This window comes from Macrosteles quadrilineatus, unplaced genomic scaffold (assembly GCF_028750875.1).
Source record: "Macrosteles quadrilineatus isolate MER2022 unplaced genomic scaffold, UCM_ALF_1.0 Scaffold_8__2_contigs__length_117827958, whole genome shotgun sequence".
NCBI classification, from domain to species: Eukaryota; Metazoa; Arthropoda; class Insecta; order Hemiptera; family Cicadellidae; genus Macrosteles; species Macrosteles quadrilineatus.
In genome coordinates, this window is record NW_026542601.1 from 98,593,723 (window position 1) to 98,618,032 (window position 24,310).

Genomic DNA, 24,310 nt, shown 5'->3' on the forward strand with positions numbered 1-24,310 from the left:
AAAATACTTTTAACAACTAAGAAAATCTTGTATTAGAATAAAAATATATATACATAAAAAAAAAACACTAAGTTGCTCCATGTTCTGAAAGAAAATATAATTTCCAGAAATCTTTTTTGGAAGATGAAAATGCACGTCATTATAGTAAGAGTTTAATGGGCTTTTGAAATAATAAGATTGGAAGAAGAGAAAGAAATGATAACGAAGATGATCAATTGTAAAAATTAGTTAGGGGAAGGCCAGATTTTCTGTTGTCAAAATATACAAAATTGGCCTCACTTAACAGGCAATAATAGTTCACACTGAGTAAGTATGTTTCAGTTGGTTTAAGCGTGTAATGTATAACTGATGTCAGGTAGAGGCGGTGGATGGTGACACGTTTCAACCGACCAACATTGTCTATTTCCTGGCAGGCCAGGGTATAGACTCTGACGACCCTGCAACCGGCAACTTTGCCATTGACAAGGGTAGTGGGGAGATATTCGTCTTAAAGGTAGGTACGTTATTATTTCTACTGAACGTGTTTATAAAAAAAAAATAGTTAGAAAGCTTTAGAGCGTGAAACAGTTTTCATTGTCATGCGTTGTGACCCTATGCATTGTTGTGGTCTTTGGAATGTTATGGTAATTCCGAGTAGAAATGACATGTGAATTTTTTATAAACAATATATGTTTTCCTTTAGCCGCTAGACCGTGATCCTCCTCTAGGCCGGCCCCAGTGGAGGTTCACAGTGTTTGCTCAGGACGAAGAAGGCAAAGGACTCGTTGGGTTCGCAGATGTCCAGGTCAATCTTCAGGATATCAACGATAACGCTCCTCATTTCTCACAGTCCGAGTACATTGGAAACGTCACGGAGAACAGTCCTAAGGGTAAATATCTTTGCAGTTTTGATGATTTTTGTTGATAAAATTTTGTTTTATACCAATCAACTAATTTACTATAACAATAGAAGAATATCTAATAAATCACTGTCTATTTAAAAAAAGTAATGTATTATGAGGCATTTAATATCCAATGGATTAAAACTTACTAAATTACGTAACGATTCTCTTTAATGATATACGAAGATATTTACTTTGAGATATTTCAAAGACTACAGAGTTCCCAAACTGTGTGTATGTTAAAAATATATATACTTAATATTTAACTTCGTTTGTAAATGTAAATACTTGTATTCTTAATGGTCTGCAGCTATAATGACACAATTGGTACAAGTTTTAATATGTTTGTGGTTCTACCAAGCAAGATAGTATGACATTTGAAGTAAATAAATCTTACATTTTTGTACAAATATGTATATTTATCTTATTTATATCTATAGGAGTATTGGTCATCAAAATCGATGCAGAAGACAGCGACGATCCATTCGAAAATGGTAACGCAAAGATAAAATATTCTATTGAAAAGAACGCCATTGAAGAAGGAACCGGGCTGCCAATCTTTGAAATCCAACCGAACACTGGCGAAATAAAGACACTTATCTGCTGCCTCGATAGAGAGAAAACGTCTGACTATTCAATACAAGTAATAGCAACCGATGGGGCTGGTTTGAAAGGTTTGTAACTAAGGCATTCAGTTACATGTTATCTTTAAGTTACATATTTTCGTGTAAAATATGTATAAATAGTTAACAGAATAAATATATTGATTTTAACTCCCAATTTGCACCCTTTAATACATATAATGAATTGTATACTTATGATTAAGTGAAATCTTACACTGTCCTTCACTTTTTTGTAAATATTCAGTTGAACATTTACCTAAACTTAATTATGTATAACCTCGTAAAAAGCTGCACGTTTTATCTTCTAATTCCTGAACAGAAAGCTGAGCCAAATCAGCTTAACTTGACTGAAATACGAACCACTTGGCTTTTGCCTCCGGATTATCAAACTAATTGAGCGTTAAATATTGACGGAACTTTGGGCCTTTCAAGATTCCTTCATTACTCCGCACGAGGGAAAATTAAAATATTAAATATTAAGTATCCCAGTCTTAAAGTTTTTTAAAACACTTAAACATGTCCACATTGATCTATTGTTATTAAATTGCCTGGAAACTTTTTTTTCCATTTGAAAAGGAGTAATACAGTATATCAATTACACGTGTCAATAGTAATACACTGTTTCATTTACATATTCACTTACATGTACTAATTGAAAGTTGAAGCCTATACATTCTTCCCCGAAAAATCGTGGATAAAACTGTTAAACGGCACTAGCAGAGAGGCGGACTCCAATTATAGGGCAGAGAGTAGGACCCCTGGCATGTCTACAAACATTTGAAACTTTCGAATCGCTATCACTTTAAAAGAATTTCGACTCTTAAAAAAATAATAAAAAACTGACGCAGCAAAAATCTAACAGAAAATATTTATTAGGTAGCCCTTATGTGACCATTTTTTAGTGTTATATACACTATTTGAATCGAAATCTTGTTTTTTAAAGAAATATCTGGGAAATCTTTGGAACGAAAATCAGTAGTCAAGTTATTATAAGCGTTGAGCTAGTCGAAATGATGTTACAGGAACAGGTACCGTTACTATCAGAGTACTGGATATCAACGACTCAGTGCCTGTGTTCACCAAGGATGAGTGGGTGACGGAGGTAGAGGAGACAGTGGGTGACGTTAAGCCAGACAACGTCACACCAGTGTTAACAGTGGCCGTGCGTGACGGTGACGAGAATAACCGCTTTGTATACAAGGTAACTAGTGCCTCTGATAAGTGTATAGCTTTACAGTAGTGTCCGGAGCCAATAAAACTTGCCAAGGAAGAGTAAGTGGCGCACATGGAGTAAGAAGCTCTGGAAATACTTTGTACTATGTTGTACAGGTGGTGGAGAGGAGCGGGTACGGCGCTTAGTAGTCCGTGGACTAAGAAATTTTGGAAATACTTTGTACTATGGTGTACAGGTGATGGAGAAGACTGGGTACGGCGCTAAAATGTTTGTGGCTCCCTTGGACTAAGAAGTTCTGGAAATACTTTGGTCTATGGTGTACCCACAGGTGGTGGAGAAGAGCGGGTACGGCGCTAAAATGTTCATGGCACCCTTGGACTAAGAAGTTCTGAAAATACTTTGTACAATGTTGTACTCACAGGTGGTGGAGAAGAGTGGGTACTGTGCTAAAATGTTCATGGCACCCTTGGACTAAGAAGTTCTGAAAATACTTTGTACAATGTTGTACTCACAGGTGGTGGAGAAGAGTGGGTACTGTGCTAAAAGGTTCATGGCACACTTGGACTAAGAAGTTCTGGAAATACTTTGTACTATGTTGTACTCACAGGTGGTGGATAAGAGCGGGTACGGCGCGGAGAAGTTCTCCATGATAGGAAACGTAGACGGTACAGGCTCACTCGTAGTTGTGCAGCCTTTGGACTATGAGGACCCTCTGCAGCGGAATGGCTTCAGGTTCCAGATACAAGTAGTGGATGAGGTAATCTTTGATTGAATTTAAAACCAAAGTTTTATCGTAAATTGTGTAATTTTAAATAGTGGTATAGCAATTTAGTTTGTATTCCCAAAGCATGATTTTAGGGAAAATTGGGAAAATATGGACGCCTTTAAGGACTTAGACCTATTCTAAGCGAAACTTTCATGTATTTGTTGCAATCTCAAGGCAAAAAGAATAGCAATCAAAATTTGTTTAAATCAAATCACAGCCTTCTTATTTAGCTTCCATGCTATAATGATGATTTACCATTTGGGAGTTCTAGGTAAGTTTGAAGTGCTTATCTACTAAACATAGACAGCAAGAGTTGGAATTCAAAACTTTAGTATAAACTCTTGAACTCGCAGTGAAGTATTTACCTTCCTGTAGACCCAAAACTTCTTGCGGCCTGTTAACAACGTGTACGCCAATTGAATGTCTGGAGTTTAAATTATTTGGTTAGAATCATAATATTAATGATCTCACTTCATTTTCGAAGCATGATTATAGTTACCATATTTAGAACTTTGTCAATGTCTAATGTTTTGTTTGTATTAAACGGGTTAGCCACTTTTTATTTGCAGTATACTACTTCATATTCAGAATTTGAATCGTATAAAACATTTTAATCGTGTAACTTCTTTATCCTCCTATAACTTATTTATTTATGTGTGTGCGCCACCAAATCATAGAGTAAATAGAAAACATCTTTGTATATCACCTATGTCTTATATGTTTTGGTGTTAATAATATTATTTATTATATTTCGAGTTATTATGCTTAATGCTATGGTTTTGATATTTTGTAAATGTTTTTTAGTCTCAGGACCACAAGTAACAGGTCCAAACAGATAACAACTCTGCAAACGTATTTAAATTTCAAAAATGCTTTAAGACAAAACCGAGACGATATATTAGTCAAGATTCAAAGTTAACCTAAACTAAGAGAATCGAACTTTCGGGTATAGTATGAAAAAATGATCATGGCTTATCGTCAATAGCAAGTCAAATCTTTAAATAAATTATAAATATGAAATTTGAATATTAAATGAATTTAAAAAATATTGAAACAGTAAAATACTATTATTATAAACAATTTAAGGACTTTATTTGATATTTTTAACGACACAGACTCATTTTTAAACCACACAAATATACAAAACAAAACAAAAATATAACCACGAATAACAAAATTAAACTATAAGCCATTGCTAATAACTAATAAACGCTAATAAATGCTAATAAACGATCCACGCACGGGCGCTTAGTCTATGTGGACGGGCAAATGCAAGGTTGAAAGAGGCCGCCAACCTCTTAAAAAAAAAACCTCTTACAGATAATGGATTTTTTTTTATGGATAACAACGTTCCTTTTTTCTCCAGGACGACCACTCGCCTCCAGGTTCCAGCCACACAGCGTTGTCGTGGGTGGTTGTCAAGCTAGTGGATGTCAATGACAACGCACCACAGTTCGACAACCCTCACCCAACATTGACCGTGTACGAGGATATCCCCACAGGAACTGTCCTAGATCAGCTGAGGGCTAAGGATGTGGACCACAGTGGAAGAAGCAACATCCGGTTCGTAATTGACCGTTCTTCCGACCGGAACAGGCAGTTTCACGTTAGCCAGGATGGGAGGCTAAGCGTGCATAGATCGTTGGACAGGGAGACAAATTCCATTCATCAGGTACCTGACAAATATCTGAGAAACGTGTAACCAATTCAAAGATTTATTTCAAACATTGAAAATTGTATCGTCATATAAGAAGCCAAGTTATTCAACTCTGCCTTTCTATCATCAAACATTCTACCTTTGTTAGTTAAATTATGTGAACTTAATGATTGAAGAATTGTTTTATGTTAACAACAATACGTTTAGGGTAAGATAACTTAGCTAACTTTTTCTGTTAGTCATAAATTTCAGTAACATACCTACCATTTGAAAGGAGTAATCTACCAATTATTAAACACCCCTTCCTGTACATAAGAACACTCCCAGCCTAAGGAAACCAAAAGTGGTGTCTTGTTCCCAGTTAATATATTTCTGTTTGTACAAAAAACTATTGCAAGAAACGCAAAACATTATAGGGCTACGGTATAAATGAATCTCAAATCCCTTCAATAGAAGTGTGCATGTTTAAAAAATATTATATCAATCATTTCCTGGTAGACTAGACGTTGCAAGTTCCAGGTACGTCCAATAAATTTACAATGTTTAGAGTATGCATGCAATATGAATTAAATGTTGTATCTAGAAAATAATATTTTACATTTAATTCAACACGTTTATATTTAGATAAAGGTACTCGCGGTGGACGATGGCTACCCACCACAGACAGGGTCCGTCACAGTCACTGTGTTAGTGGAGGATGTCAACGACAACGCTCCAAGATTCATGGAGGAGTACAGACCCGTGGTAGCCGAGAACGACAAGCCGAGAGAGATACTCAAGGTGTTCGCCATCGATCCAGATGATCCAATAAAAGGAAACGGTCCACCGTTCACTTTCTTTCTGGATCCTCGAGCTAACGAGACGATCAAATCTTCCTTCAGAGTGGTACAAGAGAAAGGTAATTTCTATCTTCTACAAAGAATCAAAGGCTTTATTTGAATCAAACAATGGTCTTCTAAAATAAACTTACTGAAAATGGAACTTATTTTTTTTATTTGAGAAACAGTTTACACAAAAGTTTTTAGCCGATTAATAATTATTGATATTAAACAATTCCACATTTCTAGAAACTAAACATTGGTATTATCACTAGTTTATATTTTTGTGTTTAATTTAAAACTGTAAAGTTATATAACTGTGAACAACGGTATTTATTTTTTAATCATCGTATTTTGTGCTACCTTTTATTTAATATTACCTACTGTTTATAGTCCTTCCTGTAAAGTGGATACAAACAAGGTGATTGAGGAATTCATATTGAGTAGTTCATTAAACATAAAAAAATTCTACTAAACCAATATTTTCCATAATATTCAATTATTAGTTGTTTTGGATGACATATAGTTAATGTATTTCTTCATTTTAAACCCTATCATAAGTTTAAAATACATTTGTGTTTATCACAAATTTAACCTACAGGATATGAAGATATGGCCAAAGTCGTGTCGTTAGTTACATTTGACAGAGAGAAGCAGAAGCAATATTTTGTTCCGATTGTGATTTGCGACTCTGGACAACCTGTAAAAAGCAGCACCAACACTCTGACTGTGGTAGTGGGGGATATCAACGATAACCCGATGTATCCAGGCTCCATGGAGGTGCAGGCATACGTGTACAGGGTAAGCTACTCTAGTAACACTTTGTTGTAAAAGAAAATTGTAGTATAATTGTCAGTACTCTTTTAACAATATCTTTTGAAAATCATATAAGACATTGAATCGAAATTAAAACCCTAATTTAGCAATTTGCAGCTAATCTTAATGTTTCTCTATTCAATAGGTACAAAACATGGACATTCCAATTGGGAGAGTCTTCGTAGAAGATCTTGACGACTGGGATCTGCCTGATAAGAAGTTTCGATGGGATTTGAAAGAAAGCCACAGGTTCAAGCTAAACGAAGAAACAGGAGAGTTGACAATGAGGTCTGGGACTCACAGAGGTCTTTACAGCCTACACTTTAAAGTTCAGGACAGAAAACACAACCAGAATAACGTAAAGGCCCATGTCAGAGTCAGAGTTAGGGACTTGTCGTATAACTCAATCACAAACTCTGGGTCTTTGAGATTGAGTGGGATATCGGCTGTGGATCTGGTGGTAAGTTGAAGAAACTTTTTTATTTAAACGTGGGTTAAACAGTTATTATGCAATTTTGTTAGAGTAATGTAGAAGTAAACAATTTTTTGCGTGGCCTAAAATAATTTGAATAATTTGAAAACAGTTATTATAATGAATCAAACTGGTGTAAAAAGTCATAAATAACCATAAACACCTTGTAATTTGAATTAAAAAGAGAGTATAAACAGCTAAGTTCGTTTTTAGATATCACTTTATGGTTTGTGGGACATAACAGTTACTTTGCGTAATGTTACTTGGTCACACTTATTTTTTGTAAAAAAAAAACTAAATGCTATGTTAGACTCTAAATTACATTAAAGATTTATCATATCAGTAGAGTTATTATATTTTTTATGTATCTTTTAACTTCTTTTAACTATCTTTAAACTATAATTTGACTTTAAGGTACTGATGCAGTCTCCTCTCAATTAATACGAGAATTAAAAAGGAAAACAAATAATTATTCATTTAAAAGATCTACCATGAATAACAACCTAAACAAAGTAATAAATGTCAAGAGTGCCTTGTTAAAAGTCCTGATTGAGCGAGATAAGTAGTGTTGGCGTAATCAATGTTGTTACTTCAACAGAAGAAGCGGAACGGTGGAAGCAAACTCTCTATGTTACAAACAAAGTTAGCGGAAGTTTTGAAAGTAGACGAGGGACACGTCTCTATCTTCAGTGTTCAGCAAGTTCTCGCACACCCTCCTCTAACGGACGTCCGGTTCGCCGTTACTAACTTGAAGCGTGAAGTGGTAGACGGGCTGGTTATGCTGCATACAAACTTGGTTAGTAACTTATGCTCTCTCACGTCCCTTTTAGACTAACGGGAGTTTTATTTTGAAATATAATGTAAAAGTTAGTTATGTTTGCCGTTAACTTGGTAAAACTTTCATGAGTTAGTTTCAAACTTTGATTCTCTTATACTTTGTGAGAAGAAAGAAATTATTTAGCTTGTACCTCAGTTTGACATTAGCGGTAACATAAAATTACTTTTGCTCCTATCACTCATTAGAATTACCAAACTTTCTTAATAATTTTGTATATTTTGAAATAGTGTGCATATACCGGGTATCCAATGAAGAGGTCCCTATTTTTGAAGTTGATATGACAGTCGTATGGAGCGCGCTACAGACTTGAAATTCTACAGTCGGGAATTTTAAGTCACATGTAAAGGTGTTGCCCCGAGTCTCAATTAATTCTGACTGATCCGAACAAAATGGCGGAAAAAACATAAAACTTAAAAATTAGCAATCATATTTGAAAGGTAAACCTTCTTTTTATCCAGCCATTTTGTCCTAATGTGTTTGAAATAACTGATACTCAGGGGTATTTCTTTTACATGTGTGTATGTTAGGACTGTTAGGATGTGTGTAGTTTCAGGTTTGTAGAGTTATAATTATGGTTAAAACCATTATTAGTGCTATGTTCTTAAGAATATCCATCACAGCGAATCTGTGTATTTCTAAAGTACTATGTTTACCAACTTTTAATAAACCTTAAGAATAATCCTAGTTATCATTTTCCTCCCTAGTTAGTCCTGCAGTGAATTCCAACCTTTTCTGATGGGTTGTTTTTCCTTCTTTTCCCACTCAAATCTACGAATCAAACATAATTGCTATCTACTGAATAATATTTTCATTATAAAACCATAAAAGCCGTCTAATTTCATAAACACCATTCAGATAGAAGAAGCAGTGAAGCTGAACATCACTATGGTGGGAGTGGACGAGTGTGTTGATGAGCGGCGTCATTGCGAGGGTAGTTGCACGTCACGACTGGAGGTGGGGGGATCATCTCTAGTCAACGCCAACACCACAGTGCTGGCTGGGGTGAGAGTTGTAGCGGTGGCCGAGTGCCTCTGTGGAGCATTGGACTATAGTCGCCCTGAGACATGCAGATCTCGTCCATGTTTCAACGGTGGTCGCTGTATAGAAGGCCGATATGGAATCAGGTACAAATTAGAAATTTTCTAGTGTTCCTTAACCTCCAATAAAGCATAGAAGGAGAACAAGAGCTTTCATATCGGTGGAATACCAAAGGCACTAGATAGTGCAGGAGAAAGAATTCGAACTATTTTAGTGAAGTCACCAGATACCTTAATTGTGCAGACCCAATAAAGGATCCTAAGGGATTTATATCCCTCCTATATAATATGTAGTATTCAAAGAATGTATTATTTCTTTACAAATATCATATACTTACATATTGATACTAATTTTTTTTATTTTATTACAGTTGTTCGTGTCCTAGCGGTTTCAAAGGACCCAGATGTCAGAAGACGTCTCGCACATTCCACGGTGCAGGCTGGGCTTGGTATCCTCCCTTGAGTGTCTGTGAAAACTCCCACCTCTCCTTTGAATTCTTGGCTAGAAAGGCAGATGGTCAGTTGATCTACAACGGTCCAGTAGGGCCTCCTAAGCCTGGAGGAGCTACGAACTCAGGTACTCTTGTAATGTGTGGTTTTTATATATTAATATTTATCATCCCTAGATTCACATTTTGGTTTAACTAATCTAAATTAGTATTTCCTAAAGGTCTCTTTACTTATTGTTCAACTCATTAATGCTCAAAGGTTTATCAATACATTATCGTTCAAGGGGAATACATAATATACCTAAATTTTACTGGAAATATTTTGTGGGGTGGATGTATAAAACAATACTTCAGGGGGCTAAAAGTTTATATATTTTTTGTTATAGCAAAAAATAGTTTTAAAGGTATTTACATCTTAATCGTAATTGTCAACAGCATAATCACGCTTAAAAACTTATCTTGTCAATTATTTTATGTAACTAAACATGGTCAAAATAAGAAATTTGAAATAAAGTTGTCGTATGTTCAATGTTACGATTCCTTAAAACCTCTTTGATGGTAATAGTCTGTAAAAATTCGTCTTTGATCATTGTTTTTTTTTTATGAAGTGTCCCCACTTGATACATACAATTATCATGTAGTTTTTTTCTACAGATTTCCTATCAGTGGAGTTGGTAGACGGGTATCCGCGGTTGCTGATGGACTACGGTTCAGGGACTCTAGAGCTCAACCTGACAACAGAAACAAGACTGAACGACACCACCTGGCATCGACTGGACGTTCGATGGACGTCAGAGGTTGGTAGAGGAATTAGATGAGGAATCATAATAATGATCAAATGGATAGAATCAACCAAAACTCATACTTTACCCTGAAAAATTGAAACATAAATGATGGAGCATTTTTCTCGAGTCAATGTCCAACCAGATAATGATATTTAAAACTGTATAGTTTTAGAGGGGTTTTAAATTAAAAAAAATACTCCTTCTAAAGAAACTAAATAATTCTACTAACATAGGCCTACACATTAGTTTTATATTTAAAGATCATAAAACTCAAAAAGTTCTATTAAAAATTTATATGTTTCTAGTTCTGTGAGTCATGGTCTTTGGGTTACGGTCGCGTAGATAAAACGATGTGGTGATATTTGACTATTTTCCGGTCTCTATGCAGCAGTTCATTTTTAAGGCCCTAACACCAACACTCCAGTAATAGTCCCTTGAGAGTGGACTGCAGTTTCGCTTCCATATTTATTTATTTTTTTTTTTTTTGAGGTTGGCGGCCTTATTTAACCTTGCATTTGCCCGTCCACATAGACTACAAATCTGTGCGTGGAACGTATCCAGCAAAGCAAGGGGTGAGCCGGTACAGTACAAAGGTGAACTGTACTGATAAAAGTTAGTGGGAGTGACCAGGATCCGAACTCACGACACTACTGCCTTGGGCCCGAAGTCCGCGACGCTACCGACTGAGCCACCGACTCACAAACACATTAAACACTATTTTCTCGCCTGCTTCATGCGCGGCTTCTATAGGAATTGACTGTAGAATCCTATTTCAAAGATACATCAAATTGCTTCATATAATTTTATATGAGATCACACGATGTAGATAGAATATTATTTAGAAAATGTTATAGGTCAATACCTAATTGTTTTTTAAGTTTTATCATTCAAATTTAGAATATACAGATACATTGCAGGGTTTACTTTGATAAAACCTAATTTTTTTCGTTTAGCTTACGATTTATTAAAAGTGACTTTACTGTGTTTTATTGCTTAACAGTTTCTTTATTAATGATTGTTATTTTTGGATTATTGTTTAGTTTCATTTTTAAAGAAAATTATAAATAAAAAACACAGTAAAACTAAATGGAATTGGGAAACAACTATGCTAACTTAGCAATTAAACTACACTTGAATTATATGATTCAAGAGGTTTATAAATACACTCATATTGAAACAAAGTTAGCGAAATTGGGTCAGAACGATTGGAGGTTGTAAATAAAACATGCACTCAGTCGCAAGCGGGAGCACCGCAGGGGAAATTCTATTGTAAAGGTAAACAATTATGGTAATGCTCATTCTACACAATGTAATGTGCGGTGAAGGAAGAGGTGGCGGGGAAAAAATATCTATCCAATCAACTTCTCTTTATATTTATGTCTTAGTTAAAGCACAGACTAAAGTCATAGTTTTTCAAATATTATTTCAGTAACGTTTTGTCATAGTCTAATTTTCATATAAAAAAAGATAAATAAAGGGAAATTATTCTGTAAAGGTTTAACCCAGGTATGAATGGAAATGAGTGTAGGAAGAGTGGCGCGATTTTGTACTCTTGTTACTGACTAAGGCCGACATGTTCCTTAGACAGGACTATTAATTAATAGCCTAGATAGCCAATGAAAACTAAGAGACCTAAAGCTTATAATGGAATTGAAACCATAACAGTCCTCTATTATTGAATTAAAATTGTGCTCATTAACAACTTTCTAAAGCTAGCTAAGGCTACCCATCTAATCTCGCCCTCAATAATAACTAAAGCTTTGCGCAATCCAAAACATTTAGTAAAAGCAAGGAACCTTTTCTAAGATACTTAAATTCTATAAGAATGTCTATCACTTACAGATACAATTTCCAAGATTTTTTTACTACTTTTGAAGCAAGAGTTCTGCTAATGTTGAATGTTCCCTATCTTTTGTAGACGGTAGAGCTGGTGGTGGACCGATGTCTAGGGGTAGCAGGTCTAAGGGAGGCCAGCAGTTGTCGTGTAAAGGGTGCGATGCCTCCCTTCAGTGAGTTGCTCAACCTCCAGACGCCTCTGCAGCTTGGAGGACGCCACATCGCTGACGCACTGACACCTTCGTCGTACCGCTGGAACCATGTGCCTTATGGGAAATTTTTTGATGGCTGCATCAGAAACCTCATGTGTAATAGTAAGGTAAGACTTATTTACCTTTCCGTCAGTTGATTTTTATCGTTTTTTGAGTCCATATAAGCTGTCAACTTTTTTAGCTAAACCTATTGATGAAGCTAAGTAAAACACCTTTCCCTATTTGAAATTTGTTCAAGAAGAAAACTATGTACGTATATATAGGATGTTTGAAAAAGAATAGGGTAAAACTACACTAGTGTATTGTCTGTATTTTTTGAACAACACAAATGAAGAAGGGTAACGTAATGTTCACAAGTTCATTGTCGATACGGTTATGTTTAGTCTTAGATACTTGATTATCCATGACGGATTTGTTAATTAGCAACTTAAAATGGTGTGCTGGGTATCATATACTACTAAAACTAGAGCAGTTGTGACTGTTTAGCAAGACTTCCCTCCACAAAGTTTGCAGGTACGACAAGAAGGATATCCTCAGTTTTTTTTCGTTTTAAGTAATACGTTGGATGAGGAAACACCCAAAAACATTTACAGTGACTCTAGTTCGAGCTAACTCAATTACATAGAGATGAAACAACAGATCAAAACAATCTCACAAATTTCCATTTTTATTGCTAACAGCTGATTCAATCAAGGTAACCAAAGATAACCAAGGTAATCAAGATAACCCAACTGCTTAGTTTTTCACTGTTATTGTTAAACACCAAGTATTCGGCACAAATAAAAAATACTTACTTTTATTTACATAAATGTATTATTTTTCACTTGATTTCTCATAAAGACAACATATATGATTTTTAGTTTTTCGGTTTCAGCTGTACGACTTGGCGGGCAGCGGACTGACCCAGGGTAGCGAGGCTGGCTGTCCCGGTCTCTGTTCCCCCGAGTGTGAAGTCCACGGAGATTGTGGGGGCAGTGCGAGAGAGCCCCGCTGCAATTGCTCCCCCGGCTACCAAGGCCCCCACTGCACCACCCCCACCCAGCCTGTCACTCTGGAGCCCCACAGCTACATCAAGTACTCCCTCAACTACGAACCTGACCTGCATGTGACGGAGGTCCAGCTCAGGTTCCGCACCAGAGAGGAGTCTGGAGAGTTGTTCCGTCTGGGGGACCAGCGAGCTGACCAATATGCGGTATTAGAGGTGGGCATGGCGTTCAGTATTTTTCTTAAAACATTTTCAAACATGTTTACTACCATTTAACAGAAGGTGGGTTTTCTTCTGGGTTTTATTCTATACTTTCCTTACGTATGTGATTATTTTTTTCACTTGTATGCATTTCAAATAGAACACAATTGATTTAAAACTATCATTAGCATAATATTTTTTTCTAGGAATATATCGATTATAAAATTATTATTCTGCTTTTAGATCGTCGAAAGCCGGCTAAAATTTCGCTACAAGCTGAGTGACTCTTCTAAAGCTGATCTACGGATCTCTGCTCTAAGGATAAACGACGGCCAATGGCATAACGTGAAGGTAGCCATCCCATTTCAATGTTTTTCATATTATTTTTACAGGAATGAAGGTTTTTTGTATTAAACTAGTTAAGTAAATAGGTTTACTTAGCTATAGATACTACTCGTATAGATACGAGAGAATATTATATAAAAATTGAAATTAATTATATAGTTATCATTTGTTTACTTGCTATATAGAGAATAAACTGTTTATGTACAGTAATTAATTTTTTTACCAACTTTACAAAGAGCACTAAATTTTTTTGGAGCTTTGCATTTTGAGAACTATTTTGGAACCAAGCATGAACAAAAAACTTTATTTTAAACTTAGAAATTTGAATAATATCCATGAAATTGCAGAACTTAATTTTAATAGCACAAACACACATTAGGGCCCTAAGAAGTATTCGTGCAAATACATACATTACCTATAATGCATTTACAAATAAAACACAGAGAAACAAAAGAAATACCTCCGCCGCAGCAAACCTGCAGACTAAGCGAATTTCCATTTGACTGATGGATTTACACTGAAATGTCTACTTAAAAATATAACATTTATTCCCTATTTAAATATAATTATTTTAACAAGTACTTAGGTTTGTACTTAGGTTTGCTGCATCAGGGAGGGTAAAACTGTTTTTTTTTTTTTGTAAAATTTTAATAGTTAGTAAGAAATAAAAACATTTTCCAAATTTGATCAAAATATGTTCATAAACAAGCAAACTACAACAGTTTACTTATTCTCCATAAGAATAACATGGGAATTTTAAATTTACTATTTTTTGGAATTTTCTCCATAACCATTAGGCGCATAATAACGCTTCAGTATACTAAATTATTTGTTTTTTTAAGCTCTACAAAATGGTTTGGAAAGAAATTGCTAAATTTTATGTTTTTTGGGTCAAAAATGGGAAAAACCTATTTTTACCCCATAAAACCCCCCGTAAACCCCCGTTCCCATGGTCCGATCATGCTGGATCGCGAACTCGTTCGAATTAACGTAGGTTTACACGTTTGTACCAAATTTCATCAAAATCGGATCATTTTTGCTCGAGTTATCGTGCTGACGGACACATATATATATATATATATAAATATATAAATATATAAATATATATATATATATGAATTTGAACGGATGGTGTTTTTGGCCTCTAGGGACCTCAAAACAAAAAAAAAAATCGGTCCCGCGTCCAGGTCTTACCATGAGTACTACGGTAATAGCTTATTCCCTATATGGGAAATTCGCTAAAACAAACAAGAAGGAGAGAGAAACAATAAACCGAGATAAAAAGCTATTCTTTGAAGTCCTACCGAAGCAAAACTATTATTAGCTGCAAATAGTTTGAAAAGGTAATAATAGTCTGATACCCCAGAACACTAGGACGTTTTATGAGCAACATTGTGTTTTTATGGGATTGGAAACACAGTTAACACATACAAGTCTTAAAGTCACATTGCATCAGAACATTGAGAAAATTACAATATGATGATCAAAAACAAAAATTATGTTATTTCAAAGCTCAAGACAAATCGTAACTTAGAACTTTAAAAATGTACCTCTACCCCCAAATAAAAGGTAAAACAACCTTGTTAATCCAGGCACTAAACATGCTCTACGGAATTGTTTGGATTGGCCTATAAGAAGCTAATTACTAATTTCTATCTACATATAGCTAGACAAATTCAATTAATAAAGTGCGTGAAGTGTGGTCCAGGTTATTCGAGTGGGAGCATCAGTCAGCTTGGAGCTAGACGGTGGTGAAGGGAGGAGGGGTAACAGAACGACAGACTGGGACTCTCGACTACAGCTGGTGGTGGATACTGAGGAGGGCGTGTACCTTGGAGGTAGACCTGAGTATACGGAGATTGGGATCATCGCTGTGGAGCACGACTACCAGGAAGGCAAGTAGCGAGTGTAAATAGTTTAGTAAAGATAATTTTTTATGTCCCACCTTCACATCCTAAGACGCTAGGGTTCAGCCCGGAACTGTTTTACACATTACTTCTGACTAGGGAAAATGGGTCGTAGCATTATAACATGGATAAAATGCAATGGTGATTGGAGGGGTTTGAACCCGAGATCTCGGGCTCCGAAGTCCCGAGTTCTACCATTAGACCAGCTCGCCACCCAAACTACTAAGAAGCTACAAACAGTTTTATGGGAATATACAGTTTGATAATACAGTATGTTAATATCTCTAATAAAGGGTGTCAATAACGAAATGTGAACTCAGAAAACACTATTGTGGCTTATTTTTTTTCATGCTGGAAATATTGTTTGGAAAAGTTAACTGACTTGCTTCTGCTCTATAGATGAAACCTGAGTGGTAAATTTAATATTTAGGTATCTACTTGTCAACTAATATGGTGAAAAACCAGTTTAATTATTTATGAAATAAAAAAAAACTATTTAGTTTTTAAGCTCAAGCAATGCTTATATTGGTTCCTCTTGTAAATGTGTATACAAATCTTATCATAGTTTTAATACAACTACTAAAAGTATGATATAATTTAGGACAATGTGATTTTAAAGTACGCATACCCAGAGGGTTTTACATCGAAATAATGCAATGATGAAACATTAAAATTAAATTACCCGTGTATACCCCAAGGATCATTGTGGTTGTCTTTGAAAATGAATTGTGTATATCAGAACAAAGTCATGAATTCTTATTTTTCACATGTCTAGTATTGAGCAATAGATACGAATAATAATCATTGTGTGAAACTAAATTCACTATGCAGTTTTTTATCTTTAAAAAACATATTCACGAATTCCAAAAATAACCTTTTAGGATATGTTATGATATTCTTGAGATAGGATTGAATTAGATGATTTAGAGTAAGGTTTCACTGTTCTTTTTTCTAATGCGCTATACGTTCCTCCATTGTTTATAAACAATTTAAAAATACATTGCTGAGGACAAAGAGAACAAAACCAACAATAGACTGAATTGCCAAATGCCGGGTTGGTTTCTGTAGCACTTAAACTCTAATGATTCCCCGTGCACCTTTTATTGATTTTTTTCTCTCATACATTAATACTGAGAACATGTATATTTTTTTATATTCACACTTCATAAAACACAATCAATTTATTCAACTGTATCCATGGTTCAAATTTTTAGAAACATATTAATCATACAAAACTATTCGTAAGCCATGCATTATTTGTTTTATTTTTTAATATGGAGGTAACTTCATTAAATAAAAAAAAACACTACCTCCCCAAAAAATACCCCAATAATGGCAGTTTGAGATGGGTTCAACAAGGTTTTGGTGGCTGAGATTATAGTAAAAAATTTTATGTGATGCCTTTTTTCAGATAAATGAAATTTACGCCGAATGCATTCTAATCGTAGGCCTATATTCAGGGAGCACACTTCTGTACCGTAACTACTCATTGATTGATTAACTAATGTATTCAAAATTTGTAAGTAGATTTCATTGATTATAAAAGATTTTTTCAGCTTACACTACACAAAGGGCAGCTAATAGTTCGCCATCATTTTGGAAACGACCAATTTCATTAACTATGCAGCAGCATATGTATATGTGTTCTTTCAAGCTAGATAGTTACACTGATTGAGTGTTGTTTGTTGTTTAACTCCAGGTTGTATTGACGATGTGCGGCTGAACGGTCGCCCACTCCCACTGCCGCCCGTGTCTAACAGCACGGTGTGGGCCGCCGCCCTGGTCGCCCAGAACACCGCCCTGGGCTGTCCCACGGACAAGCTGTGCTCCACGGCGATGTGCCGCGGGGCCGCCCACTGCACTCCCAACGACCCCTGGAACACCAACCGCTGCTTGTGAGTTATTATTCATATTCATGCAGGATTTATTTGGTGTTTTTGTCCAATATAAATATGCAAGAGTTATATCGTTGACCTTAAAATACTTTCTCAGTAGAATATTTCACCTTTCACACCCTGTCATCTAATGTCAGGTCACTGACACCATTAGCAAATTACTCAATGCAACTGTCTTCTTATGGGCCTTCCAAAGTAACAGAAATAGTAGTGTGTTAAAATATGCAATTTATTCCCATAGTATAACTTTTAAATGAATAAAGTTTAACTTCAGGTGATTTACTGTTTCAGTTGTGGAGAAGGCAACGTGCTCACGCCCGACGGTAAACTTTGCGTCCCAAGCAACGACTGCTGGGTGAAACCCTGTTTGAACAGTGGAGTCTGCCAGGAGGTAGACAACAGACAACAATACCGCTGTGTGTGTCCAGACAACTACTGGGGAGACCAGTGTGAGCTGGCCCAGGACAGACACACTCTCAGGCTGGGAATAGGAGCATTCGCTACCGTACTGAGCTGTATACTGGTGTTGCTGTTAGGTAAGTCGTAGTGTGAACCATGTAGTAGGTTACATAGGACAACAGTACCATTGTGTGTGTCCAGACAGCTACTGGGGAGACCAGTGTGAGCTGGCCCAGGACAGACACACTCTCAGACTGGGAATAGGAGCATTCGCTACCGTACTGAGCTGTATACTGGTGCTGCTGTTAGGTAAGTCGTAGTGTGAACCATGTAGTAGGTTACATAGGACAACAGTACCATTGTGTGTGTCCAGACAGCTACTGGGGAGACCAGTGTGAGCTGGCCCAGGACAGACACACTCTCAGGCTGGGAATAGGAGCATTCGCTACCGTACTGAGCTGTATACTGGTGCTGCTGTTAGGTAAGTCGTAGTGTGAACCATGTAGTAGGTTACATAGGACAACAGTACCATTGTGTGTGTCCAGACAGCTACTGGGGAGACCAGTGTGAGCTGGCCCAGGACAGACACACTCTCAGGCTGGGAATAGGAGCCTTCGCCACCGTACTGAGCTGTATACTGGTGCTGCTGTTAGGTAGGTCATAGTGTGAACGATGTAGTAGGTATACAACAGACAACAATACCGCTGTGTGTGTCCAGACAAACAACTGGAGCGATCAGATTAAGCTGGCCCAGAACCATTTTTTCAGATTAGCGAGCTTCTTTAGTACCGTTTAGGGTCTGATGATTACATCCAATAGCAATGGCGTAACGTCTAGTCATTGACTATTGGTGGAATAAAAGTTCCATCCCTATGTTAAATCTGTAACCAGTTTTCAGTTAAAATCCAAATAGTTTAATTGAACCACCCATAGAGTTTGTTCTTGTCTGATAAATGGCAATACAATAAATTTTGATATATGTCCAACCATATTAGAATTATTTATATATAGACACCTGTCCATCTATATATGTGTCTAATACATAAACGTTTTAGATCAAAAGAAACTAATAGGATCACTTGTAAGACATGGGATATTTCAAGTAGCACTTTGACCTCATAATGTTATTTTTTGTACACAAAAGCTACAATTGGTTTATTGCTCTAACGTAGGTTCAAACTTTTAAATTTACGCCATAGTTATGAATAAATTATTGGCTTGAAACTCGTATTTTCGCGTCTTCTATTTTTGAATTACTGAAGGACCATGTGCTTATGTTACAGTCGTCCTTCTGATGCTTGTGGTGTACAACAGACGTAGAGTACACGGAGACAAGAAGGACATTGAATGTGACGTCAGAGAGAACATTATAAAGTACAACGATGAGGGTGGAGGAGCAGACGACATGACGGCCATGACACTGACAATGTCTGCAGGTGGCGACGTGTCCTGTCATACTCTGGTGGAGGATACAGGTAACCTACCAACCAAACTGTAAATAATCATGTATCGTCTGATTTAAAAAAGTTAATTTATATTGAACAATAGTTTTATTTTAAGAACTTACAAAAGTATTTAAGACGAGAAGATTAAAAAAAGGAAAAATCCTAACCCATACGAGGGGTCTTAAAAAGGTAATATCAATATATTATTGCTGTTCTGAATACATTTGCTCAAACGACTTGTTTTCATGTTATTTGCTCCGCAATCAATGCCAGTTCCATTTCCTCTAGGCACTCAAATTGGGCGTGGTATCAAAATTACGGGTGACTTGACGATCTAAAATTACTTCTGTGTGTTTTTTTTACGACAGAGAATTATTTTGCTGATACCAATATTTTATGCTATGATTAAAAATTAAATCCTAATATAATAAATTATACGGATACTGTTACAATAATAGCATGTAAACATTGCAATTTTAATACAACTGGCAAAGTCAGAGCATTACAGATATTTTAGCTAAAGCATTATTTACATCACTAAGAAATAGGGTTTAGTTTTAAACCTATCATACAACATAGCATAGTTGAATTAACTATTCAATACTTGTCATAACAAATTCGACATTGTCAACTATTTTTATTATATTTATAAATTTCTATTATTGTTCACGTACGAATACAATCCAACGAATAGTAATATGACGGTGTAGAACACAGTTTTAGCATCATAAATGCATTATAAACCTCTGTAATAAATTATCCAAATTAAAAATGTAATATTTACCAGTTTCAGAGACTTCGTTTATAGATCTGACGAGAAAAAGTCGGCCAAATCGAACAGAAGAGTTAACCATGTTCTCCCCCTGCAAAGACGAAGTTCACATTTACACTTTTGAGGGAGGTGGAAGTATCAAAAGTTCACTATCCTCATTGTCAATAGGTGAGGATGACTTAAAAACTTCAAATAGTCAAAAGAATAAACAGGTGATCCTGAGATAATTCACCTAACTGATCAAATGTATATTAAAAGGTAATAAAATAAGAACAACATCATTAGGACTCAAAATTATAAACTTTTCTTATTTAATAAAGATTTTGATAAGCCATTTTTAGGAGAAGTCAATATTGCAACAATAAATTGACGTTTTGGAACTAATATTACAAGAATCCCTCAAATGAGATACCGTCTTCATGCTATCCCCACTCAAGACTAATAGGTTGTTATAACAGATATTTTTCAAAGAATATTTTCAGTGTTTCCAATGGCCCCTACACTTAAGATTTAATTGTTTAGTAGTCTTAAAATTCTTAGTTATACAAATTCTTAGTACTCTCAAATTTTCCTAGGGGATTGCCTTACGATATTGTTTGGAGTATTTTGTTATTTACAAATCATTTACAACGCATTTACCATATATTAATCAGGTTACTTTAATTAGTTTAAGCCCTGTTAACACCCTTTCTTACTTAACAAATTATTTAAATGTATTTGTTACCTGCTAGAGCACTTGATGCCTTTTTAGCTTTGTGTTGTTTGTTTTAGGTGATAAGTGATGGGGGTCCAAGAACTAAGGCTGATTGTAGTTGTGTAAACAACAATAATAAATTATTAACAGACAACTGACTGTAATTATAAACTATACCAAAAACATGATAATTTTAAATTTGCTGATACTTGTAAAACTGTAAAATGTATTTTATTATAAATTTTATTTCTTTAGTTACTGAGCAATAAAATGGTTTACAGATGTCATTTAATTGTAATTAATATTATTGTAGTCAGCTGATTTTATAACAGCTGACTTTAGTCTCTGTAAACAGTTTAACTTAAATATAGGTGGTCAAATATGGTTATGTACAGTGTATTTATTAAAATGTTATTAAAGTTACATTTTAGTACAATGGTTTGTGGTATTTTTCCCTATTTTGTAATGGATAACGTAATCTTTTAACATTTTATAACACACATTTATCAAATATATGTTTCCATAATTAAATAAATATGCTTTGAATATTTTCAAAAGTTAGTTTAAAACTAAAATGCCTCAAAGGATTCAACAAATTGCGTCAACAATATTTCCAATTAAACAGTATGCAAAACATTAATCTTGTGTTTGTTACAAATAGTTTGTCTTGATATAGTAATGAGCTTATCTTGTAGTTTAAGTTAGATTTGATCTTTATGTTACATTTCATCGAGTAAAATATGTATAAATAGTTGACAGGCAAAACAAAATATATTTACTTTAAAAAGCTAGTTTGCCCCCGTTACTACATTAAATAACTATATGCTTATGATAAAGTGTAAAATTTCACCGTCCTCCACTTGTTAGAGCAATTATATGTATATTATATGTATAGCAATGTATAGCCTCTTTACAAAGCTGTTCGTTTTATCATTTAATTCCTCAACAGAAAGCTGAGCCAAATCAGCTTAACTTGACAGAAATACGAACCACTCGGCTTTTTCCTCCAGATTTTCAAACTAATTGAGCGTTAAATATTGACGAAACTTTGGGCCTTTCAAGGTTTCCTTCAGTGTTGCACTTCAAGAAAAATAAGAATAGTAGTTAAAGTCTCAAGTGTACGTAGGGGTGGTGTTACACGTCTAATTTGTAAAAAATCTGTATTAAACTTTAACATTACCTCATTGTTCTACTACAATTACAGTGCCTGGGAAGATTATTTTGTTTTTAATGACATGAGTAATATACCAATCAAAAGTGTTAGTAGTAATACACTATAGACTATTCCTAGACGATTCGTGTATAACACCTTTAAAAGAGCTGGAAAGTAGGATCCTCGGTATGTCCCTAAACGTTTGAAAAATTTGGATCGCTACCCCTTTAAAAGCATTTGGTTTACCTTTATAAACTAAAACGCTGGAGCAGAAAAAAGAGGTAACATAATTTTTACCAAACCTTAGGCTACTATAAATGTGAATCGTTGCAGCAAAACCTTTGAACGATCTAAATATATTAAAAGTAAATCTTTAATGTATTTGCTTATTTAAACTGCAAGACGAGAAGAAAAAGAAATAAGATGCTAGTGTATTGGTTTTTTTCTTTACGTTATGTGGTTCCCACAAAGTGAGTGTTACAAAGAAGTTTGAGCCGCGTATGTATCATAAACAAACACTAAGAATTGGAATTCAAAATATTACTAAAACTTCTTATTTTCGCAGTAAAGTACCTTTCCGTAACCCAAAACTTCAAACTTAAAGTTTTAACTAATTGGGTAAAATCGTGATATTTCAAATAGGTCATTTTCGGATTTGGAATCTTATGCAAATACAAGTTGCTGTACCCGTGCTTTGCAAATCAACCACACATCTAACACCGATTCTGGAAACAAAATTCAACCGCAACACTTAATTTGATACAATATTTTGTGCTTAGATTATGGTTCCACGAGAAAGATTACTTTTGAAAATAAATTTGATTTGTCTTAATAAAAATAACCATTGGCTATAAATACATATTTATTCATTAGATTTATACGTAAAGGTCATAAGTTTCAGGTGACGGGCACGTGGATGAAAAGTTGGTCAAATAGCTGCCATCGTTTCGGACACCATGCAGCAGCCCATCCCAAGGTACTATCTCTTGGGCGAATTAGTGTTTCTGTTGGTAACTTGGGAATTGACTACAGCGTCGCGTCCAAAATGTTGGCAACTATTCTGATATCACCGAAGACCAGGATCTAAGCCCACCACCGGGTTCGATCATGGAAGTCTATTACAAAGGGTTAAATATCCAATTAAATTTTATTGGACATGTGATGATAATATATTTAATGTTTAATCTCTAAACTATGAGGCCTAACGGCTTACGAAGCTTATTCAATCTTTTAAACAAAATAATCTGAAGCGACTTGTTTTTTCGTACTGTTTACTTATCTTTAATAGGGGTTTGTCTGCAAATGATTCATAAACAAATCTCTTAGGGATCAATGGTGTCTTTGGATGTTTTTTTTTATTGAAATTGTTTTTATCAAATTAATTTTTTTTTAGATTTACAAAAAAAACCTAATCACAGATTTTATAAGAGAAATGCGATTGATAAAAGACATGGTTGAATGAAACACGAAAAAAAAAACTAGCTAACACAGCAATTAAATTACGCTTAGAAGTGTAAATGCAAGAGGTTTATAAATCTCTTAGGTGTAAACAAAGTGAGCAGAACTAGTAGGTCAGAACGATTGGAGGTTGTAAATAAAACATGCACTCAGTCGCAAGCGGGAGCACCGCAGGTGAAATTCTATTGTAAAGGTAAACAATTATGGAAATGCTCGTTCCATACAGCTTGATGTGACGGTTGAAGATGTTTCTGTACAAAAAAAAAAACTTATATTTTCAAGTAATTCTTTGGGGTTGGTTAAGAGTGACACGCTTTTAGCGAATTTCCCTATAGGGAAGTAGCTATTACCGTAGGTCTCATGGTAAGACCTAGGCCCGGGACCGATTTACTTTTTCATTTTGATGTCCCCAGAGGCTAAAAACACCATTCGTTCAAATTTATATATATATATATATATATATATATATGTGTCCATCCGCACGATAACTTGAGTAATTTTTGTCCGATTTTGATAAAATTTGGTTTGAAGGTGTAAGGCGGGATAAACTCAAACGAGTTCGCGAACCAGCATGATCGGACTATGGGAACGGGGGTTTACGGGGGGTTTTATGGGGTAAAAATAGGTTTTTCCCATTTTTTACCCAAAAAAAAATAAAATTTCGCAAAATCTTTTCAAACCATTTTGTAGAG

At 35.3% G+C, this 24,310-nt stretch overlaps 1 protein-coding gene across 1 annotated transcript in view; it reads left to right on the plus strand.

The window, feature by feature from the left end:
* The window catches only part of LOC129000598 (neural-cadherin-like), a 59,309-nt gene extending 38,214 nt beyond the window's left edge, over positions 1-21,095 (plus strand). The window contains exons 5-29 of the mRNA XM_054427559.1: positions 356-493; positions 683-869; positions 1,322-1,555; positions 2,527-2,705; positions 3,286-3,435; positions 4,811-5,116; positions 5,726-5,999; positions 6,521-6,720; positions 6,881-7,195; positions 7,806-8,003; positions 8,901-9,169; positions 9,454-9,659; positions 10,186-10,328; positions 12,235-12,471; positions 13,239-13,565; positions 13,794-13,901; positions 15,604-15,790; positions 17,502-17,697; positions 17,989-18,233; positions 18,298-18,405; positions 18,470-18,577; positions 18,615-18,749; positions 19,380-19,571; positions 20,329-20,481; positions 21,085-21,095. Of these exons, the coding sequence (XP_054283534.1) occupies positions 356-493; positions 683-869; positions 1,322-1,555; positions 2,527-2,705; positions 3,286-3,435; positions 4,811-5,116; positions 5,726-5,999; positions 6,521-6,720; positions 6,881-7,195; positions 7,806-8,003; positions 8,901-9,169; positions 9,454-9,659; positions 10,186-10,328; positions 12,235-12,471; positions 13,239-13,565; positions 13,794-13,901; positions 15,604-15,790; positions 17,502-17,697; positions 17,989-18,233; positions 18,298-18,405; positions 18,470-18,577; positions 18,615-18,749; positions 19,380-19,571; positions 20,329-20,481; positions 21,085-21,095 (4,806 nt within the window). The remainder of the gene's footprint in view (positions 1-355; positions 494-682; positions 870-1,321; positions 1,556-2,526; positions 2,706-3,285; positions 3,436-4,810; positions 5,117-5,725; positions 6,000-6,520; positions 6,721-6,880; positions 7,196-7,805; positions 8,004-8,900; positions 9,170-9,453; positions 9,660-10,185; positions 10,329-12,234; positions 12,472-13,238; positions 13,566-13,793; positions 13,902-15,603; positions 15,791-17,501; positions 17,698-17,988; positions 18,234-18,297; positions 18,406-18,469; positions 18,578-18,614; positions 18,750-19,379; positions 19,572-20,328; positions 20,482-21,084) is intronic.
* Positions 21,096-24,310: the final 3,215 nt, after the last annotated feature.